Source organism: Apteryx rowi, unplaced genomic scaffold, assembly GCF_003343035.1.
Source record: "Apteryx rowi isolate R43461 unplaced genomic scaffold, aptRow1 scaffold_137, whole genome shotgun sequence".
Classification (NCBI taxonomy): Eukaryota; Metazoa; Chordata; class Aves; order Apterygiformes; family Apterygidae; genus Apteryx; species Apteryx rowi.
The window spans coordinates 345,678-368,788 of NW_020447608.1; the positions used below are offsets into that span (position 1 = coordinate 345,678).

The 23,111-nt window shown below is 42.2% G+C and overlaps 1 protein-coding gene and 1 long non-coding RNA gene across 13 annotated transcripts in view; both read left to right on the forward strand.

Moving 5' to 3' along the window:
* Positions 1 to 856: 856 nt before the first annotated feature.
* Positions 857 to 23,111, forward strand: part of GPATCH2L (G-patch domain containing 2 like) — a 67,226-nt gene continuing 44,971 nt past the window's right edge. For 3 of the 12 annotated variants that reach the window (XR_003252087.1, XR_003252088.1, XM_026057127.1), the window contains exons 1-8: positions 860 to 917; positions 1,027 to 1,697; positions 7,291 to 7,355; positions 10,664 to 10,840; positions 11,435 to 11,514; positions 13,581 to 13,648; positions 14,526 to 14,580; positions 16,567 to 16,652. Coding sequence is in view for 8 of the 12 variants with exons in the window: in XM_026057127.1 (XP_025912912.1) it covers positions 1,039 to 1,697; positions 7,291 to 7,355; positions 10,664 to 10,840; positions 11,435 to 11,514; positions 13,581 to 13,648; positions 14,526 to 14,580; positions 16,567 to 16,652 (1,190 nt within the window). In the remaining 4 variants the exon portion in view is untranslated. Of the gene's footprint in view, positions 918 to 1,026; positions 1,698 to 7,290; positions 7,356 to 10,663; positions 10,841 to 11,434; positions 11,515 to 13,181; positions 13,243 to 13,580; positions 13,649 to 14,525; positions 14,581 to 16,566; positions 16,653 to 23,111 lie in introns of those variants that run through there. The other 9 variants (XM_026057128.1, XM_026057129.1, XR_003252089.1 and 6 more) reach the window with 6 other exon arrangements.
* On the forward strand, positions 17,715 to 20,650 carry LOC112961704. Its single transcript, XR_003252091.1, has 3 exons — positions 17,715 to 17,868; positions 20,235 to 20,425; positions 20,551 to 20,650. It is a non-coding gene; the product is annotated as an uncharacterized LOC112961704 (long non-coding RNA).

A 23,111-nucleotide genomic window follows, 5' to 3' on the forward strand; every position in this document is an offset into this window, starting at 1 on the left:
CTCGCTTGCGGCGTCATTTTAGCCGGTGAGGCGGCGGCGGCGGGGCTCCCGGCTGGGCCGCGGTGCGCGCCCGCGCGTTGCGGGCCGGCCCTTGCCGGGCTCCAGCCGTGTGTGAGGGCTGGGGGGTGTCAGCTGCTGTGCTGGGAAGCAGCGGCTCCTCCCGAGAGGGGGGGGGGCGGGAGGAGAGCGGCGGCGCGATACGAGCGGCGTCTGGGTCGCTGACCTTCCTCGGACTAACAGAGGCGGCCTGAGACATCAAGGGCTGCTGTGGAGCAGCGGGCTGGTGTTACTGGGCAGGGAGTCCCGAAGTTAAGCGCAGAAGCCTTAAATTGCAAAAGAAATCCCACATGCATGACGCATAAATGGGGAGTTGAAAGTTACTGTGAGATGGGGAATTTGACCAGAACTTTGTTTGGCTCATTAAGAGTTCTGAGGTGGAGGGGGTTGGATGTTTGGCTGGTAGGATTTGGGGGTTGGTCTTGCATCTTTTGAAACACTGTCCTAAGGATCATAGGTCTCGAGTATCCTGTTTTGCTGTTGAATTGACACTGACTCACAGACTACCTGCTTTACAATCCATTTTCCTCTCAGTTTTACTGCCTTTGAAAGTCTTCAGTCTGTTTGCTGAGCAGGCTATCCCTTCTCTGTGGCATATAATAACTGACATAATCAGATCAGATAGCAAACTGGTTGTAGGCTCTCATACTCTTAAGATGTGTAATAGAACGCGTTGTTTTGAAGCAAAAGATGCAAGCGTAAGGCTTTTTCAGGCACAGAGCACTTGGGCCAAGTGCTGCAGTGGCAATGCCTCTGCTGCTGTGGTTAGAAGGGTGACTTAACTCTGGTGAAAGGAAGGAGTGAGCAATAGCCCAAGAAACAGCAGTTGTCCTGCCTTACTTCTCCCAGGCAACTCCAAAGTGAGTGTGTACTTTGGTTAATGTTACAAAGACTATAGCGTACTGTAGTCTAGTGATGTGTTGATAGTGGCATTTACGTCTGGTGCTAATTGTTTGTTGTCATTTTTAGTAGACATTGCTAATGGATGAGTTGGTGCATGACTTGGCCTCRGCTTTAGAGCAGACTTCAGAACAAAACAAGCTGGATGAGCTATGGGAAGAGATGGCCCTAAGCCCGCGGCAGCAGCGGCGTCAGCTTCGCAAGAGACGGGGTCGTAAGCGACGCTCAGACTTCACACATCAGGCAGAACATGCCTGCTGCTACAGTGAGGCTTCAGAGTCAAGCTTGGATGAAGCAGTGAAGGATTGCCGCGAGGTGCTGACAGCCAATTTCAGTGACTCTGATGACATGGCAGTGGTCAAACGACACCCAGCTCTCAGTGCCACCCTGAGGAGCAAGCAGCACTCATGGCACGAGTCAGACTCCTTCACAGAGAATGCACCATGTCGACCACTTCGGCGCCGCCGGAAGGTGAAACGCGTGACCTCAGAAGTGGCTGCCAGTCTCCAGCAAAAGCTTAGGGTGTCAGAGTGGAACTATGAGAGGAGCTGCAGGTTCAAGTCAGCCAAGAAACAGCGTCTTTCACGCTGGAAGGAGAATGCCCCTTGGACAACATCCAGTCATGGCCTTTGTGAATCAGGAGAAAACAGGCCCTTTCTCAGCAAAGGGGGAAGGAAAGAGCGGATGGAGTGTGAAGTTGAGGAACAGAAACAGGGCTCAGATGAAAACATGTCTGAATGGTGAGATCTCACTTTCTTCCCTGTACTCAAGTAAGATGGCTGCTTTGCTTGTAGCTGCTTGCAATCCTATGCCTTACTTCTAGAAGTTGTTATCAAAATTATTCAGTGCTCTTTTCTTTTTGAAGAGGGGAAATCCCTCAGCTCCTTCTAAACTGTAGATTTTTTTCCAGCAGTCTTTCCTTTCAGTGCAGTACTGATGACCCAAAACATGCGTTCTTTCAAGAATTGGCAAGCTGATCTGTCTCTGGCTCTTGTTACACAAGCAGCCCTCTGAAAAGTCTGTGGCCCTGCTGCTACAAAGTGACATGCTTGTGGCCTGAGCTTTGGCAAGTAAATCCGTTGCTGGCAGTTGTGTTGTGTGATCAATGTGAACTGATCTCAGTTTCTTGTTTTCAGAGTTTACCATTAAATAGTAATAGAGAACAGGTCAGATCCCCCATCATGACCACTAGCCCTCTGTGCAGGTACTATATGAACCTCAATCAAAACATTTTGTTTGCAGTTCTGAATCTCTGAATCTGGAATAAGGTCCTGCAGAGCTAGCTATAGGGAGGGTGTAGTGAGAGGATAAAGAAGTTGGGAGAAACCGAATTAATACTTGTAAGTCTGCACACACAGTGGCATCTTGCAAGTCTTTGTATCCAGCTTTGATGAATTTGTGGCAGAATCTCATACAAGAGATGAAAACTGGAAAGGCAGATGTCATGGTCTGAACTCATTTGCATGTCACTCTTGGGAAGTTTCTCCCTTGAGTGTGATCTTTATCCTTTCTGTAGTAGGTTTGGGGCTATAAAACCACTTCTGTAAGAGGAGATTTTTCAGGTTAGAAAAGAAACAACTGCTGAGGGGCAAATGGAAGAGGTTTCTTAATGAGTGGCATACAGAAAGTGAATAGGGATGTTCTGTGAACAGTTACTGTGAATAGTTATCATGTGAGAAATAGGAGATATTCAGGAAAGATTTAAAACAAGAAGGTTTTTTTTCTTTCTTCTTTTTTTTTTTTTTTCATAAAACACAAATTTTGGAACTCTGCCATGGGATGTTTTGGAGGACAAAAATGTAAAAGTGTCCAAAAGAGGGATGCAATGGATAGATTTAACAGAGACTGTTAAGCATTACAGACCAAATAGAAGACCTGGCTCAGGAAGTCCTTAAACTGCTGACTGCTAGAAGCTGGAGGAATATATTGAGGAAATTGTCAATCTATATTTGTCTTGTTCTTGTATTCTTTTCCTCAAGCATCCACTAAAATAGCCACTATAAGAGAAAGGACAGTGAATTTGACAAGTACAATTGTTTGATCCAGTATAGTTGTTCATATGTTAGGGTTCATTTAAGTGTTCTGGCTGTCTAGCTACTGCAGTTTGTCAGAGTGGACAAGTGGTACTTGGTTATTGAGGGCTTTGTGGATAATAGCTTGAAGTGTGAACTTATCAAAGCTATTTTCTGAGAGACTGTGAAAAGTACAGGTGTAATACGTCCTTTCTGCCCTGATCCAGGGCACCMCTATTGCATTTTTACCTAGTCAGCATGACTCATATAAAACTTAGTGTGGAATTAGCTAAAACATAGCTTGAGGTGGGCATTTTCAAGAGAGTAGGGGATGCCTTTTTTTGCCATGGGTTGGTAAAAACACTTTTATCTTTTCAATATTGTTTGCTGGTAGTCCAGGAAAGAAAATGTTTTGTAGCTCCTGAAGGTTGCACATCATGGTGATGGACTGAGAGATAACCTTACTCGATGTGGCAGTGATGGACACTCTTCCTTGAGGTTTTTTTTTTTTTCTACCAGTCAGACTCTGTTCCATCATGTCAAACGAACTTAAACCAGCAGGCTTTGATGCAGCCTTTATTTGTGTCAACCTTTGAAAGAATAAACACATAGCTTTGTCTGGACTGTTGCTTGAGGACCATATTGGGAGATTGCTTTGTTCTGTCTTAGTTGTCCCTTGCTCTCAAACTAATTATTGTGCAAGTGTCTGCATCAAATGTCATTTACCATCTGCTGCCAGATCCTTGGGATTCTCTTTGGAAATCCAGAGATCAGAATATTTGACCTCTCCAGCACCACATGTGAGATCTGCGGTATGACTCACTAGGAAGGATCGAAGTTGGAGGGAGAAATACATACAACATTCCTCATTGTAGACTATCCCTCAGAGCACTTTGCTGCTAGCAGCAGAATGGGACTGGCTACACTTACCTCGCTTTCACTCTGCTGTAGCTGTTTTTTCTGGTAAAATGAGAGAAATGCTTTGCACAGATGTACAACAGTGGCATATCCTGAGGAAGGGAGAAGAAAATTGGATGCTTAGCAGAGAGAATGGCAGGGGTGTCATCACAAGCTGATGGGAAGGAAGGTGACTAATAAAGCTTGTGGGACTTGGAAGCAGTCTGTGGTTGATCTAGTGATTTACGAAGTACTTTGATACTGAATTGGTTTCACTGCCGTTCATGCCTCTGGTGATGGGGAGCATCAAAGAACTAATGTGTTTTTAGGCAAACTAAGTTGTGTATCATTCAGAATTGATATTTTCACATTCTTTTTCCTCCCCTTCCCTGACATTTTTTTGTCCTTGTTATGTAGGCAAGAATCTCTGTAAATGCTAAAATATTCAGCATTTTCTCTGCTTTCTAGAAGCCTCCTTATCCTACGTCTCATCAAAAGCCTACTGTATTCAGTGGATAAACTCCTATTCACTGAAAAAGCTTAGGCTAGTGACCCTTAAAGAGGGGGTAGTTCTGACAGATTGCTTGTGGGACCATGCCTAGTCCTTTCCTGGAGAAAGATGTGCTGCAGTATTGTGATTCAAAGTGTGTGTGAAATGGAGCATTTGGAATAGTTTGCCAAACATGGCAAGAATGAACACAAAGTGAGAGAAGGAAGGATGTGCAAGAATGTGATGAGGGAACAGTGATGGATCTAAATGGGGTAATGACCTGACTCAAAGCCTGATATATATATAAATAATTGTGGAAACAACAGAGGAAGCAAGTGGTCTTAATTTAAGCAACCATCTGAATATTTGTACAAGGGTGACAATTAATTGATAAGACTGTTAGAAATAACATGCCCTTGCGTCCCTGACAAGGGACAATTTGAAGACATTATAAATTGAGCCCTGAAGTTCTCTATCTTGCTGACTTAAGTTGGGTGCTCTCAGAATGGTCTGGGTTTAGCTTGAGAGCAGAAAAAAACATAGTCCAAGAGTTTTCTGAAAAATCACGTTGGATGATGTGTTTACTAGTGGTAGATGTGCAGTTTGTCTAACCTTTGTTAGGTTACATAATTCTTAACTTGACTGTTTCAAAGTGGGCATCGTACTGACCCACCAATGCTGTSGTGTCTTCCTTGGCTTGATGTTGATGTAATCTGGCCTGGCAGTGTAACCTGTGCTCATCCTGAGTATGTGGTACAGATCCTTTACCCTTTGGAAGGGAGCTGTTTTGATGACAGCCTGTAGTGGCAGTCAAGAGCCTGGCTAAACTGATGTRTTGGAGGCCGGTCTCTCAGGAAAGAAAAAATTCCCCTCTGCTGGAAGGCAAGTGACAAAGACAGAGTGTTCAGCTTCCCCTCCTTCTCCAGCCCAGCCTGACCTTCTGCAGCCCCTCGGTGCCTCTTGTTTTCTTATTTTTATAGAAAATCAATACCCCTCCTGACACGAACAATAGCTCAGGAGAAGGAATAAATGGGGGAAACCTGAGATCTCTGTCCATCACCTCTCACTTTAACTCCCCCAAACTATTTAATTATAAGCGTGCTTTGCTCCAGGTGTTTGCGACAGTGAAATTGCTAAATGAGGACCATTTTAACCAAAGATTGGGTGATCAATAACACTCTATAGCAGTAGCTTGTCGGATCAATAGCATTCATTATTTCACGGTTAAGGTAAGTAGCCTCCTTTGCAAGTGGAGGTCATTAATCAGTGCTTACTGGACCTGCAGAAAGGCCTGTATAGGAGTCTAGTTTGTGTTCAGCCCTGAAATGTARAGGGGGTGGTGAAAAGGATGAGATCCATGAAAGTTCGTTCCGGTAGGGCACTGGCAATATGTATCTATAAGGAACTGAAGAGCTTTCAGTACAACAGGATGCTTAAAATACTGTTCATGTGATGTGGAATCTTGACCTACTGCTTTTTCCTTTCTCAGGCACCTTTCCTCTGAGGATGCCAAAACCCTTATGAAGCAGTCACTCAATCCTCGCATCTGCTGCTTGTGAGGACTATTAATCCAGGCTTTCAAAAGGGAAAACAGACACGCTAAGAGATTTGCCCAGGGTCATACAGTGAGTTGGTAGGAGAGCTAGGAATGAAATGAATGACTCATGGTTCTCAGTCCTTGGCCTTAATTGCTGTGCTGTGTATGTGGGAGGGTGAATGGATGACCAAACTTTGTAATGAATTGATTTGGAATTTGTTGTTAACTTACAGACTGAAATGTGGGAATGGTGTACAGACTTTTCATCCTTTAAGTATTGGTGTATTTTCTAAAGACAATAACATGCTCACAAAATGTGGATTTATTATGTGTCTGCAGTTCTTCGGGGTGACACTTCTTGCAATTCCCCCATTCCCCTCCCCTGTGCATCAAGGCGCTTGCTGTTGATAGTGGTGTCTGGTATGGCCCACTTCCCGTGGGGGAGAGGGACCCAGAGATGCTCTCTAACAGTGTGCACTGATCAGACAGTAATTCTAGCGCTGAGTTATATCTGATGTTCACATCTCCTATAAGGCCCCAGTGCTAAGGGGGTGGGCAGTAAGTAGTTTCCATTTGTTCTGATATCTCTCAGCTAAATCAGAGGAATTATTGTCTGAATTGTCCAAGGATTGATTTAATATCAGCATTAAAGCCATCAGATGCTTGGGACTGACCTGAGCATGTACTCTGCTGCATATATTTGTCTAGTTTTACAGTCAATTAACAGCTTTTTACACATTAACTTCTAGTTTAATTTCTTGGTTCAAGAACTAAGTCTCCTGCAGCAGCTGCAGCAAATTTAAAGTGTACTATAACTGGTGGTTGCATTCAGCAGCAGCAAGTCATGCTGTGCCAAGGTATTTAGCTGAAAAGCTATGAAGGTGCCAGTCCCTCTTCCCTCCAAAGAMAAGAAAAGATGCTGAGAACTGAAGGAGGGTTTATGTACCTGCATAACATTTTTGAGAAAAAGGGATCTGAAGTAGAAAACTTCAGAGGGTTTTCTCTTAAACTTAGCTTCATGTTAAGTGACCCACGGATGGACTTTTTAACTGCACTTCAATTGCCTAGTGAGTATTCCAGACAGTGTTGTAGTTTGATTACTCTAATTACCACGACAGCATTTGCCGCAGGTACTACTTTTTGAAAACTTAGAACCAGACTAGATACAGTATTCTACCCTCTTTCAAAAGATGCAGCATTGCTGGGATTTAACAGAAAGATACTATGTTCCATCCTAAAGCCAGCCATGTATCTGAAATGCAATGTACACAATTTCTGTGAGATAACATGAAGCATTTTGGGCTGAGAGAGGCTAGTAAAATGTAAGAAAGTGTTTTTGTTGTGTATCTATTGGAATTATAACAATGTGGGGGTTTGTTTGTTTGTTTTTGTTCCAGTGAAACCAGCAGTGTATGCAGCAGCAGTGATACTGGCCTTTTTACCAATGATGAGGGCCGCCAAGGTAACGACTGTCCTGWGTTTTTTTTTCTGATTGTTGCTGGGGAATTTCTCTTGCTCTCTATACATGCAAAGAAGGATCTAAGTTTGAAGGGGGTCAGAGAGAGAAGCATGAGAGAAAGGCTGGGGACTGAGCCGCTTAACTGCTGTAAGTTAAGAAAATGAGCTGAGGATTACAAAGGTATGATTTTGATAGAAGTACACTTTTCCTGCTGAAATGCTTTATCAGATCTATAACATTTAATACAAGAAACTATTATGGCAAGGCACAAGAATACAATAGGAGTTTTAGAGCTCTGCACAATGAAAGCACAGATTTTATGATCCATTGCTGGAGGTTTTTTAACTGTTGCTTACATACCATTAATACCTGCGATCTGTTAGTTCTTTTTACCTTGGGCAGGAAGAGACAACTCCAAAGAAAGCACCGTTAATTTGACAAGTAACTTAAGAAACTGCTAAGAAGACAGCAATAATATGTGATAGGTTCTATTTCTTTAAATACCTTGCTGTTGTGTGTGTTAGTTGACTCCAGTATCTTCAATGTATATTGTAGTAATTGTTTCTTAGGGTTTTTGAGTGTGAAGTATATGCTAGTTTTATTTATCAGTGACAGTACAGAGTGCAGTGTATGGGGGATAGGGCAGAAGTAGGTGCAAAAGCAGTTGCAGTAGACACATAGGCACTCAGTACTATTATATATGGAGCAGGTAGAAGGTGACCCTAGAGACCTTTAATTCCATGCAGCTTGTGCCAGTGTGCACTCTGATTCTGTCACATTTCACAAGCTAAGATTTGGATGAGATCTCTCCTGGGAATATGTGCTAAAGGAAGTGCTAAAGGAAGTCGTAGCAGTAATTCAGTAGGAAATGCTGCTTCCCCTAGTTTGTTACTGACCCAAGTACATGTGAGAGAATATAATGCTAACAAATATGCTTACACTTTTTCAGATGATGTGTTAGGCTGTAGGGCTGATCTGTTGTGATTGTTAGGTGACTGTGACGCTTTCCCCAAGAGCAGGAATTTCAAAGATCAGCTTTGTCCTTTGTTTGCTGGCAAATAACTTAAACTATTTCCAGTATCTCACCTTTCAAAAGCATCAAAAAATTAAAATCCTTTGTCCCCTCTTTTTGCTGATGACTGTTCAGGGGGAGCTAGAAGTAGTGGGCACTTACATATCAGATGATGAAGCAGGGTGGTGATTGAAGTATTGAATTTTTACTTCATCACCTGAGACGAGATTGCTGCAGGCCTGACTAGTATCACTATATATTTGCCCTGGTTTTACACTTTTTTTTTTTTTTTTTTGACTTATCCTACTTCTGGTGGCAGCCAAAAGTTAATTGAGTACATAAGAGAATGTAGAATATATTGACTAAAACGATAATCCAGTTATGACCTCCCCTGTCTAGGGAAGGGAAGAAGAGGTTTGACATCACAGTCAATAGGCCTGTGTCTGTTCGAACAGTTTACACTACAATAGCTTGCTGGCCAAGATGTTTTAGCTTACATTTGTGTTAAAAAGAGTTGATGAGAACTTTGAAAATCAAATGTTGTTGCATTTTCAGGTTAAAATAGGAACATCTCCCTTTCCTTTTTTTAGACAATTTCCAACCATGAAAAAGAACATAGCAAACAACAGCTCTTCACTTTGGTGAGATGGGGAGAACACAAAACAAATTTTTCATCCAAGATCACAATACAATCCCAAACTGAATAATGAGAAATCTAAGTTATCAATATACTTAAGTTGAAGATAGTTTTTCCTTCTTCTTTTGAGGGTATATCATGTAATATTTGTGATGCGAATTAAATGGGTTGTCTTTGCGATTCCAGCTACCAGTGTGTTTCAGCGAGGGGAGAATGATCCTAGTTTATAATTTGAATGTAAGTTTTTTGTAAAATGAATTGGGGCCTCTCAAGGTGAAAGGAACTGTGGTATCAGTACATGATCCTGATTCTTGATGTTTGTCTCACGAAAGTAGTGTTTGGATGTGTGTGACTGCACCATGTTCTTAGATCCAAAATCATAGGGATATTTTAGCACAAGTTATAAACGCTTAGAAGAACCGTCCAACATGACTTAGTTTTAATTTAACGTAAGGTGGGTAGGATTCTTTGTATTTTAAAATGTATTTATCACAGGCAGTAAGATCAGCTGACATATCACAGAAATAAAAGGCAGCATCAAAGCTTTGGAATGAAGCATTCTGGCTGTCCAACCTGTTGCTGGTTGGAATTGTTTATGGCTGTTATGGCTGAGCTGCTTTTTCTGTTAYGTATAAAATTGCATTGCCCTTACTGGAATGAGGTATTTTGGTCTGCAGGTATAATGGAGTTCATACAGGGATATTGTAAGTTGGGGAAGGAGAGAAAGGAGAGTAAGTGGGGGATGCTTGAGCTGAAATTTGATGGTAGGCAAATGAGTTTTCCAGAAGTCAGGTGGGACAGTAGTTTTTAAGGCAAGGTGAAATAGTTTACAAGTACATGGGACTGTTTTTCAGCTCAGATACTGGAGAGCTAAATGTTTCAGGATCTGCTTGCTTGATACTGCCCTTGGGAGATTTCTGCCCAGGCAGTTTTACCATAAAAGCTGTCTGATGCAGCTCAGTATTAGGCTGCAACTGTATTAATTACRGTGGCTCTGCTTTATGGAGACTTTGGTGATGATTTCTGTTGCTGCTGCACTAGCCTTGCAGGAGGTTTGTAGTTCTGATAGATTCTAAGGAATTTTAACTGAGCCAGACTCACAGCATGGTTAGTACTTACACTCTGAGTGACCATTTTTATTACTCATGTGCTTTTTCCTGTAAGCTGTTGTATTCTGAGACTAGGGATCTTTCTCATCAGTGAGTGTGTTCCTCCTGCTTACTTCATGAGCCTGGTCTTCCTCTGTTGTGAAGTCTCTCCTGTGGTGGCCTATAACGCATGTGCCAAATGACTGGCTCTACCTCTATCACAGTAATTGCTTCAGAGAAAGAGTTGTACATTAGACATCACACAGCATTGAACTAAGGTTGATGAGATGCAGCCATAACAGACTGATAAAGCTGCCCTAGGCAGGTCTATAAAGAGGGCTTTGTTCTGTAGGGAAATTCTGTAGACTGATGAGTTGGTTAGTTTAGAGCATTTAGTGAAGCCCCATAGTTACTGCAGATCATTGAAACAGAATACATATATAAGGGTCTTTAGGATTTCCTAATGAGATCTCAGCTGTTGTTCCACATCCAAAAATGCCCACCTATAGCACTTTGTGGGACAGTCTCAGGGCATGTTGGATTTCTTATGGATAATTCCATCCTGTTTCTTTAGGAGATGACGAGCAGAGTGATTGGTTTTATGAAGGAGAATGTGTCCCAGGATTCACTGTCCCCAACTTTCTCCCCAAGTGGGGAGTTGACCACCGATCTGAAGTGGAGCGGATTGACTCAGGCCTGGACAAGCTCTCAGATTCCACATTCCTTTTGCCCTCTCGGCCAGCTCAGAGAGGTGAGCTCCATAAGGAAGTCAGTGTATCTGTGAACTGTGATATGATGCCAAGGGTAGATATTGTTCATAGGTGCTGCAACTTAAACTGATGTTAGTGCTCTGGGTTTTTTTTGTTTTTGTTATTTTTTGTTAATGATCCTTCTCCATGCATTATGTCCCACCTTTGCAGTGGGAAGATGCRGATATTCGGCATTTACCTAGCATTGTGTACATAGGGTTGAGAAACTTTATTTGCCATTTGACTGTAGAGCAACAAAGTCCTGGTTCAAAATAGCTGCACTAGTGGAGAGGATACCAGAATACTCATTATCCCTCGCATCAGCTGCCCTTGTTCTTGAGTCTTTTTTGCTTGTTTTTTTTCTTTTAATACATTTTTATTTGATTTATGAATAAATTGAATGAAGAAATTATCTACTTCTTGCAGATTGAGACAGGGGATTTGATTTGAGCAAAAACTAAATAAGGCATGGCTGTGTACAAAATTTGGTCTTGATCCTGCACTTTATCCACTGAACCAACTATCTTTCTTGGATGTTTTGTCAGTAAGAATCTTACGTATTCATTGCTTTCCTTTTTGTTTGTTTTTCTTTTCAGGGTTTCACRCTCGCCTCAATCGCCTACCAGGAGCTGCTGCCCGTTGTCTCCGGAAAGGTCGAAGGAGGCTTGTTGGCAAGGTATTCCCTTTTGCAAGATAATAAATTTGTATTTGCGATGCTGACCAGTCCTGAAGTACTGTTCTAAGWAAGCTAGCAAGTGAATTGTTTTCTGCAGAAAGTGAACCCTGTACATTTTTTGTTTTATGCAGTCTGCTTTGGTTAACTGCTTTGACTGCCTGAAGTTGATTCAGTGACAAAGCAGACCTTAAGGAACATTTTAAATGGCAAAGACAGTTGATCGGTGCTAAAAGCAGTGTGGAAGGAGGTGTGAGGGTTGAATGGTAGGGAACATAAATACCCAGAAGCTTTAGGTAGAATATGGGGGAAAGTGATGATGGCAGGAGACTTGTGCATGCTTATAATCTGAGACTGCAAGGCCTGAGAGGTGAAGGAAGGTCAAATTTTAGATGCATACAAATTTTACCACACAGCAGTGTGGTATGAATGTCAGTAGAGGAAGGTGGCTTTGGCAGCTGCACTTTTAGTGACAGAAATATTTGGGGCAAAGAGGAAAGAAAATCTTAGCCCTGTTCCTATTTGGAGATTTGGCAGAAGCCAACCTRAATAGGGAGGGAAGCACCTAGTCAGGTCTGGATGTTGGAGTGGAGGGTGCTGTTGTCCTCTGTGAAAGATGTTTCTGAGAAGGAAGGTGTTGGCTGTGTTGGATTTTACTTTAATTGATGTGCTCTTGATGTTTGTTTATATTTTGAACTGGCTGGCTTTAGAGTCTTTGTTAGAGAGGGGTGGGTGTAAAAGGAGGCTGGTGGCTATAGGAATGCACTTTCCTTTTTCTGTTCAGTCACACTTGAAAGCTCCTTGTTTGCCCCTTCTTCCTTCCACTCACCTTGCTTAGTTGTAACCAGTGTTTAAAATATAAATCCTCAGCTGGCAAGACTTCAACTTTGGATATGGTTCCTCAGGCCACATGCAAGTGACTGGGCCTCTTGGCAGCACCTCTAATGATCCAAATGAGAAGGATAATATTTACTTGTTTAATTCATCTTCATCACCTTAAAGGGATCTTTGTCATTTGCAGTGGAGGTCACTGCTCCCCCTTCCCCATCCCTCTCTAAATTGTAATCATAAATAATGAGTTTCATTCAGAGCTCCCCGCCAGCGAGCTGCTAATTACCAAAAGTGCGGCTTGTAATTTACACAGTAATAAACCGTAAATTTAAACATTACGGCACTTTAAGTTAATAATTTTCCTGCTGTAACAAACAGCCCATTTTTCACCCCTGCTGCTACTACCTCCCCCAAACTTTGTATGTGTTTTGCCTATGTAACCTGGCACAAGCTATGAAGAATCTTACCTGTAAAAGCCTTTTACCCTCATCTTCAGACACACACTGCAAAGTACATTTCTTTCTTGAAGGTAGTTGCTATGCAGATATGAACAGCTGGTGCTTCAGGTTGTGTGAGTATGTGTACACCATCATCAAGCACATGAACAGGGCAGCATCTTGCAGAGTGATGTGCTCCCAGAGCAAGTCCTTTCTCCTAGGATATACTACTTTTTTTCTTTTAAAGCTGCTAGAGATACTCTCCTGCATTGCTGCTTTCCGAAAACGCAAGCTTCATGCTTACTCTTAGTTTCATTCATCTGTGCTTGATGAATCCCCTTCCTCTTTGAAGAGGCTGGCTTCAATTTGTGAGGAAAACAAGCTAAAGATTTTTGTTGGTAGGATAACGCGATGTCCCGGTTCTCAGCGTGTTTCTGGCCCAGCTGGCTGCAGCAATCTGTGGGTAAGCACTCCTCTGCTTTCTCCTGTGTTCTTAACTGCACCCTTATGCTGCATACCTCATACTGATCCAGTCCTTGGTGCACCCCTTTGCAAGTGAATATAGTCACTAAAATGACAKAAAACTAGCCCAGCAGATAAAATGGAATGTTTTTCTGCCATTCCTATTAGTTAAATCAGCTCACTTGAGGTTCTAAAATGAGAAGGTAGATAAGTTTAGCTGAGAGTGGGCTGGGAAGGAAAGGATGGGGGAGGAAGTTCTCTTCTAACTGGCAGCAGCAAGCTGTTATGTCTGCTCACTGCATGAGAATCTGCAACTTTTTACCTGTCTTTGTGTTTCAGGAGACCTCCGTGAGCACTCTGGGCACCGAGARGTTAGGTCATATTGTTAGTGACCCACGCCAGAAAGAGTAAGGCCCTTACTAGCTGTGGTGTAGGACTTTGGGAGGGGTGGAAGAACTATGGGGTCCTCTTCCTTTCTGGGACTGAAGGGAATTAAAAGCTTTATAGTAATTTAAGAATGCAATGACCTGCTGAATAGGACCCAGCCCTTTACTGATGCTTTCTCCATTTTCTTATTTGCATTTGCTGACTTTCCCTAGTTTTAAGGCTGCCCCAGCGTGTGGCCACTGCTCAAATGCCCTTCTGTTTCTAGTCATCTTTTTCTTTTCTCCTCCCTTATAACGCACCCTCATGCAATAGCTGTGGCTCTCCTACACAGTCATGAGAAGAGCTCTTTATGTCAGTTTTTTAAAAAGCTTCTTTGTGGAGACACACTATGGGCATGTGCCCTAATAGCAGAAATTATACTGACATGGCAGTTGCAAAATTGCCTTCTCTGTCATTGATATTCTATGTCTCCTTCCCCAATTTGTGTATTATACTCGGCACCAGAAATATAGCGTCTGTCCCTTGTGTCCTCTAATGCTGTTCTTATTGGGCTATGGTTAGGTAAGGGGGCTCCTCTTGACTGTAATTCAGTGGGTTCAGCCTTCACCAGCTGTTGGCACCCATATTTCTTCCTCGGATCTGAAATTTGTTGTTTTTATTATGAGTCCTGTTGGTGCTTAATCTCTCTCCTCCCTCCATTTTGTTCTTCCCTTCTCCTTCTCTCCTTACCCACAACTCTCTTTTCCCTTGCTCCTTTATTCCTTGGTTTTGTTCCCACCTCTTCTTTCAACTCTGCCTTCTTCCAGTTTTTGGTTACCATCCATGGGGAAGAGAGATTGCAACCAGGTAAGCTGACTTTGCTCTACCTTTTTATTTTCTTGGTTTCCTTCTCTCTAGAAAGAACAAAGTGCCAGCCTCTGATTTGCCCCACACTGTGGCCTGTGCACATGAGGTAAGGCAGCCCTGTCCCTTCTCATTTTGGTAACTGATGTCTTCTGGGCTTTGAACACAACCCATTTCTCGGGCGTTATATTGTCTATTTGGACTGAATAGCCCAAGAATCCTTTTTGTTTATCTCCTCTTTCAAGCTAGTACTTCCTCTCTGACAGTGAGTGGGAGGGATAATCCTCTTGACAGGAGGAGCTTTGACCTCACAAAATTCCATAAGAATGGGAACTCTTTTTAGATGCTTTGTTTTGCCTTGTGTGGCTCAGACTTTTGCCTGATAATCTGATTAAGAAAGAAGGGAAAAATTGGTGAGCTGATTGTAATTAAATAGCAACTGTACCAGGAAAATGTAAAAGGTGATAAGCAAGTGAAATAGCTACTCTTTTAACTCACTGAGGCTCTTGCATATGGCCTTTTACCTTACTAAGTGGTGTCCAGTAGGTCTTACATAGATTCAGTGGTGGGAAGCTTTTTGCCTTGAGATAGAGCTTACATTCTTTATATCAGCAAGCAAAAGCATCTTCCAGTTGAGCTGTCATGTTGTAACTGTTTTCAGCCATGCACACTCCCTTCTGTTCAATTGCAAGTTGGTTTTTGGTTTGTGAATTCTAGGGTTAAAAGCTGTTTCCTTCAGGTAGCTCTAAGTACATATATTGCAAGAACTAATTTTCAAGCCTTTGTGCAACTGTGGATTTCCTGTTAATAGCAACATTTCATGTAGTGCTTGTGTACTGCTAAAGAGATGAATAATAATTACAATAAGCTTTGAAATGACAAAAATAAATGCTTTTGTTTTTTTCAAATGAACTTGGATCAGCTACAAAGGGTTACTGGTGATTCTTCCCTACTATACAGCTGTAGTGCTACTTCACTGACAATAAGCCAACAGTCCAGTTTAAGGAGGAGCTCCTTGGTAACAGAAACATTATGGCACAAAGTGCCTCATTTCTCTGTCAGAAAGTTTGAAGGCAAAGGCCTTGTACCGACTTCTAGAATTTCAGATAGTATTTATGAGGAGTCCTGCTACAGCTGTGGATTATTCATTTATCCTTTTTAAAATGCATCAGTGAGCCTAGTAATACAAGAACAAGAGGTCTGGAGATTGGTGTAGCACCTTGCAAAGTAGATGGAAATGAATTTCCTGCTAATCGTGTGAATTATAAATAAAGAGGTGATGGTGAATGGGGATACATTGCAAGCATCCAAGAGCAACTATGAGTTTGAACTTTGTATCTGCAAATTGAGTAAGGGTTGCTGCTTACATTGGTTGAGTAGATCAATCCATTTCTGTCCTGTTCCTTAAAAAATCTTAAGAGTTGCATCTTCCACAATGAGCTGTCTTGTTTAGGCTTGATGGCCTCAAAGCTTGTCCAGTATATGTATTACAAATGATCTGAGATTATCCTGACCAAACACAGTTTCAGAAATTCCTTTTAAGCAGTTTGCGGAGAAAGAACTTGTGAAGAGAGCRGGGAGTGGGAGGAGAGGTATACAGTTGATTCTCTGTGGAATGAATTGGGAGCTCACTGTGGACTGAGCCTGGTGGGCCTGAGTCTCTTGGAGATCTCTTTGTGATACATACGACTGTAGGCAGTRTTGGGACTGTTGGAAAGTTCTGTGCTTGCACCATTCATACCAGTGACTTTTCTCTCTACCATGTGAAGATGGACAAGAAGCTTCCTTAAAGGGAAGCAGACTTGCTCATAGCATGCAGTAGTAGAGCTCTTTGAGTATGCTCTTGGTCAACCAGCATTTGTGATAACRTGAGATGAAAGAGGAGTATGCTTGTAGGACTGTCTGTTGCAAGAAGATGGTTGAGTATTGCTGTTATGTCCTATGGTAGCCTTTCATCTGAAGTCAGCCTCACCCCTTGATGTTTTGGAAAGGTCTCCATATACTGTGTGAACACCTATAAGGAATAGACCTGAGCAGCTGTCTATGGAGACTTTCTTTTAACGCTTTGCTTAAATAAACTCTCTTGACTTTCCAGTTCAATCCATTATCTCCTCTGTACTCTCTGGATGTGCTTGCTGATGCTTCCCACCGAAGATGCTCACCAGCACGCTGCACTGCCAGGTAACTCCCTTGCTTTGCTCTGAGGGGGTTGTCTCACTTCCCTCCCATGGGTATCTTCAGTAGTACTATGCAGTTAGTACCGTACTCACAGGCCTGGAAGTTAATGCACTTTTCCCTGGTGAACACAGGAGGCCTGTGTTCAACCTTAGTGTAAAACATGCAACTGCAGGTAATGTGGCAGTCTCTGTACACTAAGTACTTAGAGTGTATGACAGACAGGTAGAACATACTGTGTTTCAGAAATAAAAGTGATCTGTTATGCGTTGTGCAGTGAATCACTGCTAGTCTGCTGTGTGATTATAAACAGGCATGGTGTTGTTGCCTGGTATTAGAATCAGAACCACAAGAGAAGGAGAGTGCTAGCAAGCTAGAGTGGGTGAGATACTGAGGCTTTTGGGGGTCCTGGGCGCCTAAAATAGAGATCTGATATGACCTCTAATGGCTTGATACCTCTGTATATTGCTACAGCTGGAATTTAGGTCTGGACTGGCCAGCTGTTGAGATATATTTGAGTCTGCATAGTTGGGGTTAATMTGCTATTTGGGCGCCTGGTGCTGACTAATTCTAAATTAAATGCAAGTGTTGGCCTTGGAGGTGACTCCAGCTCTTGCACTGCAGGTGACTATCCAAAGGCAAGGTGCCCTTGAGCTTTAAAGTAGAAGGAGACAAAGCCTTGTTTGGGATATAACTCTGTTTATGTTCTTGTAGAAGGACTTAATCTAAAAGAACTGTCTGGACTTTCAACTTCATGGTTTTCTTTCACTTGTTAATTAGCAAATAGAGCATGAAAAATGTACTGAGGTTGTATGTGTCTGAACGAAAGCTTGGCACCTGCCCAGCAAAGCCTCTCTTCCCACTGGCTTCTGTGGGAATTCTGTGATGTCGCACCATGACCTCATGCTGCTGTAGCCAGCATGCTGAAGCTGGAAAGGGAAAAAAAAATCAGTTCTTAGAAAATCAGCTGTGTGAGAATAAGAAGAACTCAGAAGATTGTGCATCAGCATGTTGGTTCCTTTCTGTGCTTTTGCCCCAGTTTGGGTATTTCCTCTGCCTGGAAAGCAAGAAGATTGGTCTCTTCATTTGCAGTGAACATATCCTTTCTTGTGCCTTGAGTGTTGTGCTGAGTGTTCTACAGAAGCTCCAGGTGGCACCAACTATTTCCTGTTCATCCTCCAGAAAGCAGACCTGGCCGGCTCCTGCTTACAGATTCTTACAGGTCAAAGTCTTTACCTTTATGATGATCTGTGAAGGTCTTTTCCAAAGCTACTGGTTGTGGCTTAGTTGAACAAGGGATTTCTGAAACTGGGGTGATCATAATGGCTGCTTGTTCTTGCTGCATATGTAGTCTAGTAGCTGGTGGATATGCTTGCTTCCTTCTTCTAAGGACCAACTGTCCTGACAAACATAATCCCTGATGAGTTGTTACTGAATGTTGTCAGACAAGTTGTTTGTCCCATCCCAGAGATGGCTGTGTTTTAGAGGCCTGTAGTTATAGGTAAAGTAGTTCCTATTACAGTGTGAAGTGTGCTCAAGAATCTTTATGGGGGGAAAAATATGGTGAGAATGCAAATGTTAATGGCCCTATGTGGGTGGCCAGGATTGAACTCTTTAGTGCAAGGTGCTTGCCTTATGTAAAGATGCTGCCAAGGGCAAAGAAGGAAATTTGTTCCTGCACAGAAACATTCTCCTGACAATACTTGTTCTTTAATGCTTCAAGATCTAAGTCCATTAGCAGTCTATCTTCTCATTCCTTGCAGAAGGTTCAGATAGTCTCTATGAGCTCTCTTTATCCATTGCCCCACTTAACATCTTCCTCTTTTTCTGTGGATGGAGTCAATTCCAATATTTTGTGCTTTACTAAGCTCCTAACTGCTTGCATCTCGTCCTGGAGAAACTCCACTCAAACTGCTCAGAATGAGGTAGGAAAAGAATAGCTAATGCCCTATGAATGATGTGAAATGCGTTAGAGAAGAACCCGTCTTGATGTTGTGGACATCCAGTTTCAACCTGATGCCTGCTGTGCTGTGCAAAGCTACCTCCCTCTGCTTAGTTTCTTGTCCTCTTTAATGAATGCTATCGCAGATGTGTCCAATGGAGTTGTCAGGTGGAATCTGTTCTCTGCCATGGAAATGTTTTCTTTGCCTCGCTGGTGGATTTTGGTCCAGTTCATCCAGTAGTGCAGTGAATGGCTGGTAACTCAGTGCTCCATCTAAACAGAACTGTTGGCCAGAATCCTGAGCACGGAGCCAGGGTGTTCAGGAAAGGCTTTTCAGTGTCAAGGAGAAGGTTCTGTGTGGAGGGTTCCTTGGGAAGYCTTATTTGAAAGGCTGTATAGATTGTACACTACCAAGATTACCTTTTTTGCTTTATGTCTGTGATGAGAAGAGATTTCATTCAAAGTGTATGCACAGCACTGGGAATTTCACACCCATCATTAGAAGCAGTTTAGTGTGTGTGGTGACTGTTATCATTAGTGGTATAATTTTATTTTGTGAAGCGAGGAGAGTTTCCTGCTTTCTTGCAGTCCTCCCAAGGGACAGCTGGTGTATTAATTTGCTGTATTGCCTCCTGGCTGTTCCCAGGCTGTTTTTTCTCTTCATCATGGAATTTTTAATGGCTCTGCTGCCTCTCGGGAGGCATACAAGGAAGAGTACCTCAGGGATCTCTTCCCTTTTTTCACATGCCTATAATTACTCTCCTTTAAGAGCACAAAGCATTTGCTAATCATGTCTTGTCTGTTAAGGTTTCTGCTTGACAATGCAGGCTGTTAAAAGCAAGCAAATAAAGACTTGCATGGACAGACCAAGTGATCCTTCTCCTCTTTCCCCTCTGCCCAGTTGCCTCTCTGGTAGAAGGGAATGGTCTGAACAGAATTATATTTTCTTCTCAAACTCCCTGTATTTGAGAGGATTTTGTAAAGGCTCAAGCCAGAGTATTTGATTTAGATTTCTGTAATTCCATGGCTCTATGAATGTGAAGATGTTATGTAGAGTTGGTTGGTGGAAAGTGATTCTCTTGAGGCAGAGTGAGAATTTCAGAAGCGCCTAGAGCCAATGTTCCCTTTGATTTGGGTTTGAATAGAAGGTAGAATGAAATAGGAAGGTAGAAGATAAATTGTCCCTAATATCATTTACTGTTTGTCTAGATTTGGAAATAGAGTAAGGGATGAAAAACTCAATTGAATGTTCTTACTGGAGGTCATATGAAAAGTGGACGTAAGTGCCCAGTGGGATGGCAAGTAGATTTTGAAGATGGAGTTTTTAAGAATTAGGTTAGAGGGACCTTTGAGCTATGCAGCTGAATCCTCAAAGAAAATCATTTGGCATGTACTCTCAATTAATGTTAACTCTAAATCTAGCATTTAACAGAATTTAGAAGGAAGGTCTCTCACATCTTGCCAGGAACATGGGAACATTTAAAGGGGCAGGTGATCAGCTCCTAGTAACTGCCAGTTGCTCCAAACCCTGGATTTGGTGGTGCTGTTAGAATGAAAAGACTTGGATGTCTCTAATTCTAGTTCTAGCTCTAGAAATATGTATGTGTCTAAGTAAATCTTTTTCTTTCTCTTCTCAATCTGTGCAGAGACCCTGACATTTGTGCTTCTTACCCAAGTGTGTGAAAGTTTAGGGACTGCCTGCAAATGTCAAGCCTTTCCTGAGGTAGCTGAAGGAGTGAATGGGTGTTCAGAATTTCATGCGGTCCCACTTGACCAGGACATTATCCAGTTCATTCTACTCAACCTGTCCACATGTCTTCATCTTCCTGGAAGCTCTGTATGTAAAACTGTCTTTGCTTTCAACTGCTTTAGCCATATGTCTCCCCAGTCCTTCTTAAACTCTTTCTTTTTAGCTGGAGCACTTTCAACTCTTCTTTTGCTAAAACTTTGCTAATATTCCAGTTGAGGATCTGAATTCTTCTGACAGGCATGCAATGAGCAGCAGCTATCAAGTTAGTGTCATATGCAGTTGCCTGAGGCCTAATGCTCCCATTTTGGTGAATCCTAGTTCTCTGGAGTGAAAAATAAATTCCTCTTGGCTTCAGAACTGTGTTTACTTACTTTCCTTTTCTTCCTCTATGAAATATGTTGCCATCATCAAGTTCATGTCTTCATCAGGCTTGGCAGATACTAGGACTGTTTTTAGCACAGGTATGTGATTCAGTACAAAAATATGGATCAAAATGTATGGGAATGCGTCTTCTCTGTTTAGAAGCTTTACTTGGGAAACTAGAAGAAAAGCATGTTCACTTGTTTGTCACACACAGACCTTTAGGAATGGAATTGCTACATCATTACAATGCTTACTTGGGGAACAGACTGCTCCTGAATGAGAGCCTGTGAGGTTCAGATGATTTAAGAAATGAACTGACCTGTTAGTGACTGAAAATGTTCTCTAGAAGCTCTCCAATGAGGCCTTGCAGGGCAGAAGAAGAGACACTCCTATTCAGAGAAAGTATCTGCTATGTGATGTGATAGCAAGAACCATGTGCATGCATGGGAGCTTTGCCTGCAGATTGGATGAGCAACTTGTAGTGATTTACACATGTGATGTGCAGATCAGACTTCGGTGTCCAGCTGCTGTATAGTTTCAAAGAGGAGGAGGAACTCTACTCTCACTATTAATTTTGACCTTTGAAGCTACCATAAACAGCCTCAGGTAACACCTCAGGGCTTAGAAAACGAACCTGTTATTTGGCCTATGTTTGCTGGGAATACAGCATCACAACAACAACAGCTGGGTTGTGTGCAGCTTTAGTAACAGAATCCTTGTTAGAAGGCTGTCTCTAAACATTTGCTTTAACATGAGAATAGCAGCACCTCTTATTTGTRTGTTGGTAGATTTATGGCCGCCTCTCACTTTCACTACACAGTCCAAGTGCTCTGCTTGCAAGGATAGGGTCAGAATAAAGATTGTCAGCAGAGAAACTGGATGATGTGAGGTTACAGTGAGGGATGCACACCTCTAGATGTGTGATGTATGCTCTTCTGCTTCTAAGGGAGCCACAGACTTAAGTGTCACAATTATCTTTGTAGGGTCTTCTCAGAGGCCTCTGCCATGAAAATATGATGTTTTTTCACCTGAGTTTTGGGAACCTGGATATCATTTTACAATCTAGACCTTGTTTTATAGGCTGTGTAGGTTTCAGGGGCCTGGTTGTGTTCAGTCAAGTTCTTTGTGAACTGGTGTCTGTCTGCGCTCTGTATTCTGTCTCCCACAGATTATACTGTTTGCCAATCATAAAACCTACAATTTTCTGTTTTAACTCTGTGGTAGATGTGAAACAGTGGCAAGCTCCTCTGCCCCTATAGCCCAACACGAGTCTCCTTGAACTGTAGGAGCGAGATAGGAGTCCAGTGTATGCAATTGCAGTCTGTTTAATAATAATAAAAAAAAAAAGCCATAGAATAAATATGTGAAAATGGAGGGGCAGGGTGGGAAAGGAAGTGTTACTCAAAATCCTTCTGGCTCATTAGAGGACAGCAATGAATCCCAGCTTTATGCCCAGCAAAGCCTGCTTTCTCCAGTGTGAACTGTATGCCAAATCGAGTGCCTTAAGTAATATGTTAATAATGAAAGATAAATCCATATTTCCTGGATAATTTCTCAACTTGTGATAAAAAAATCATCACTGTCAGAAAGTAACTGTAGGTTTTTTCATATAAAACCATTTTTTCTATATGTATGTAATTTTTCATTCACTAACTTCTGGCAATGAGAGGCTGCAGTGCTTCCTCTGTGTGAGTTGGATATATTGCAGCTATCAGGGTAGCTGCACCTCAGATCCTGCTCTGTCTGCCCAGGTATGTTCTGCTTTTACTCTTCTCAGAGTAGAGTTTCAGTCCCCTCTGGACATTACAGTAGATTTTCACATTGGTCTCTGGTCTCCTGGCAGATCCGAGTGTGATTGAGCGCTGCAACTTTGTCTTTTTTTTTTTTTTAATGATCCACCAGCCCTAGTCCAAAAGTAACCAGACAATTATTTTCCGTCTCTTGTTTGTGCAACAATGAAGAAAGCATAGAAGCCTAGTAGAAAAGAGAGATTGAAAGCCAGTAAGGACAGAGTAAGAACAGTCCCAGTTTCTCAGCTTAGGCCCAACTCTTTCATCCCATAAAGCACTCTGCCTTTGATTTCTTCACAGAAAAGCTTGTGACAATGGACGGATGTGTATTTTATCTCCCCCTTCCTCTCAGCCTCGTTCTATCCTACTTCTGAGTTATTTCTAAACTGTTCAAAAGAATTGTTAAAATCCAGTTTTGGCAGAAAAACTAATTTGTTGCAATCTATCAATGAGATTTTTGCAATTTATAGTTCAGCCTGTTGGTTGCTATAGTGGTATGTTGTAAATACCCATTACCTGGCTTTCTTGATGATGGTATTTCTAGGAGTTTGCTATTAAACTGGATTTCACCAATGTATTYACTTACAATATAGCACCTACGTACTAGTTAGCAATTAGAA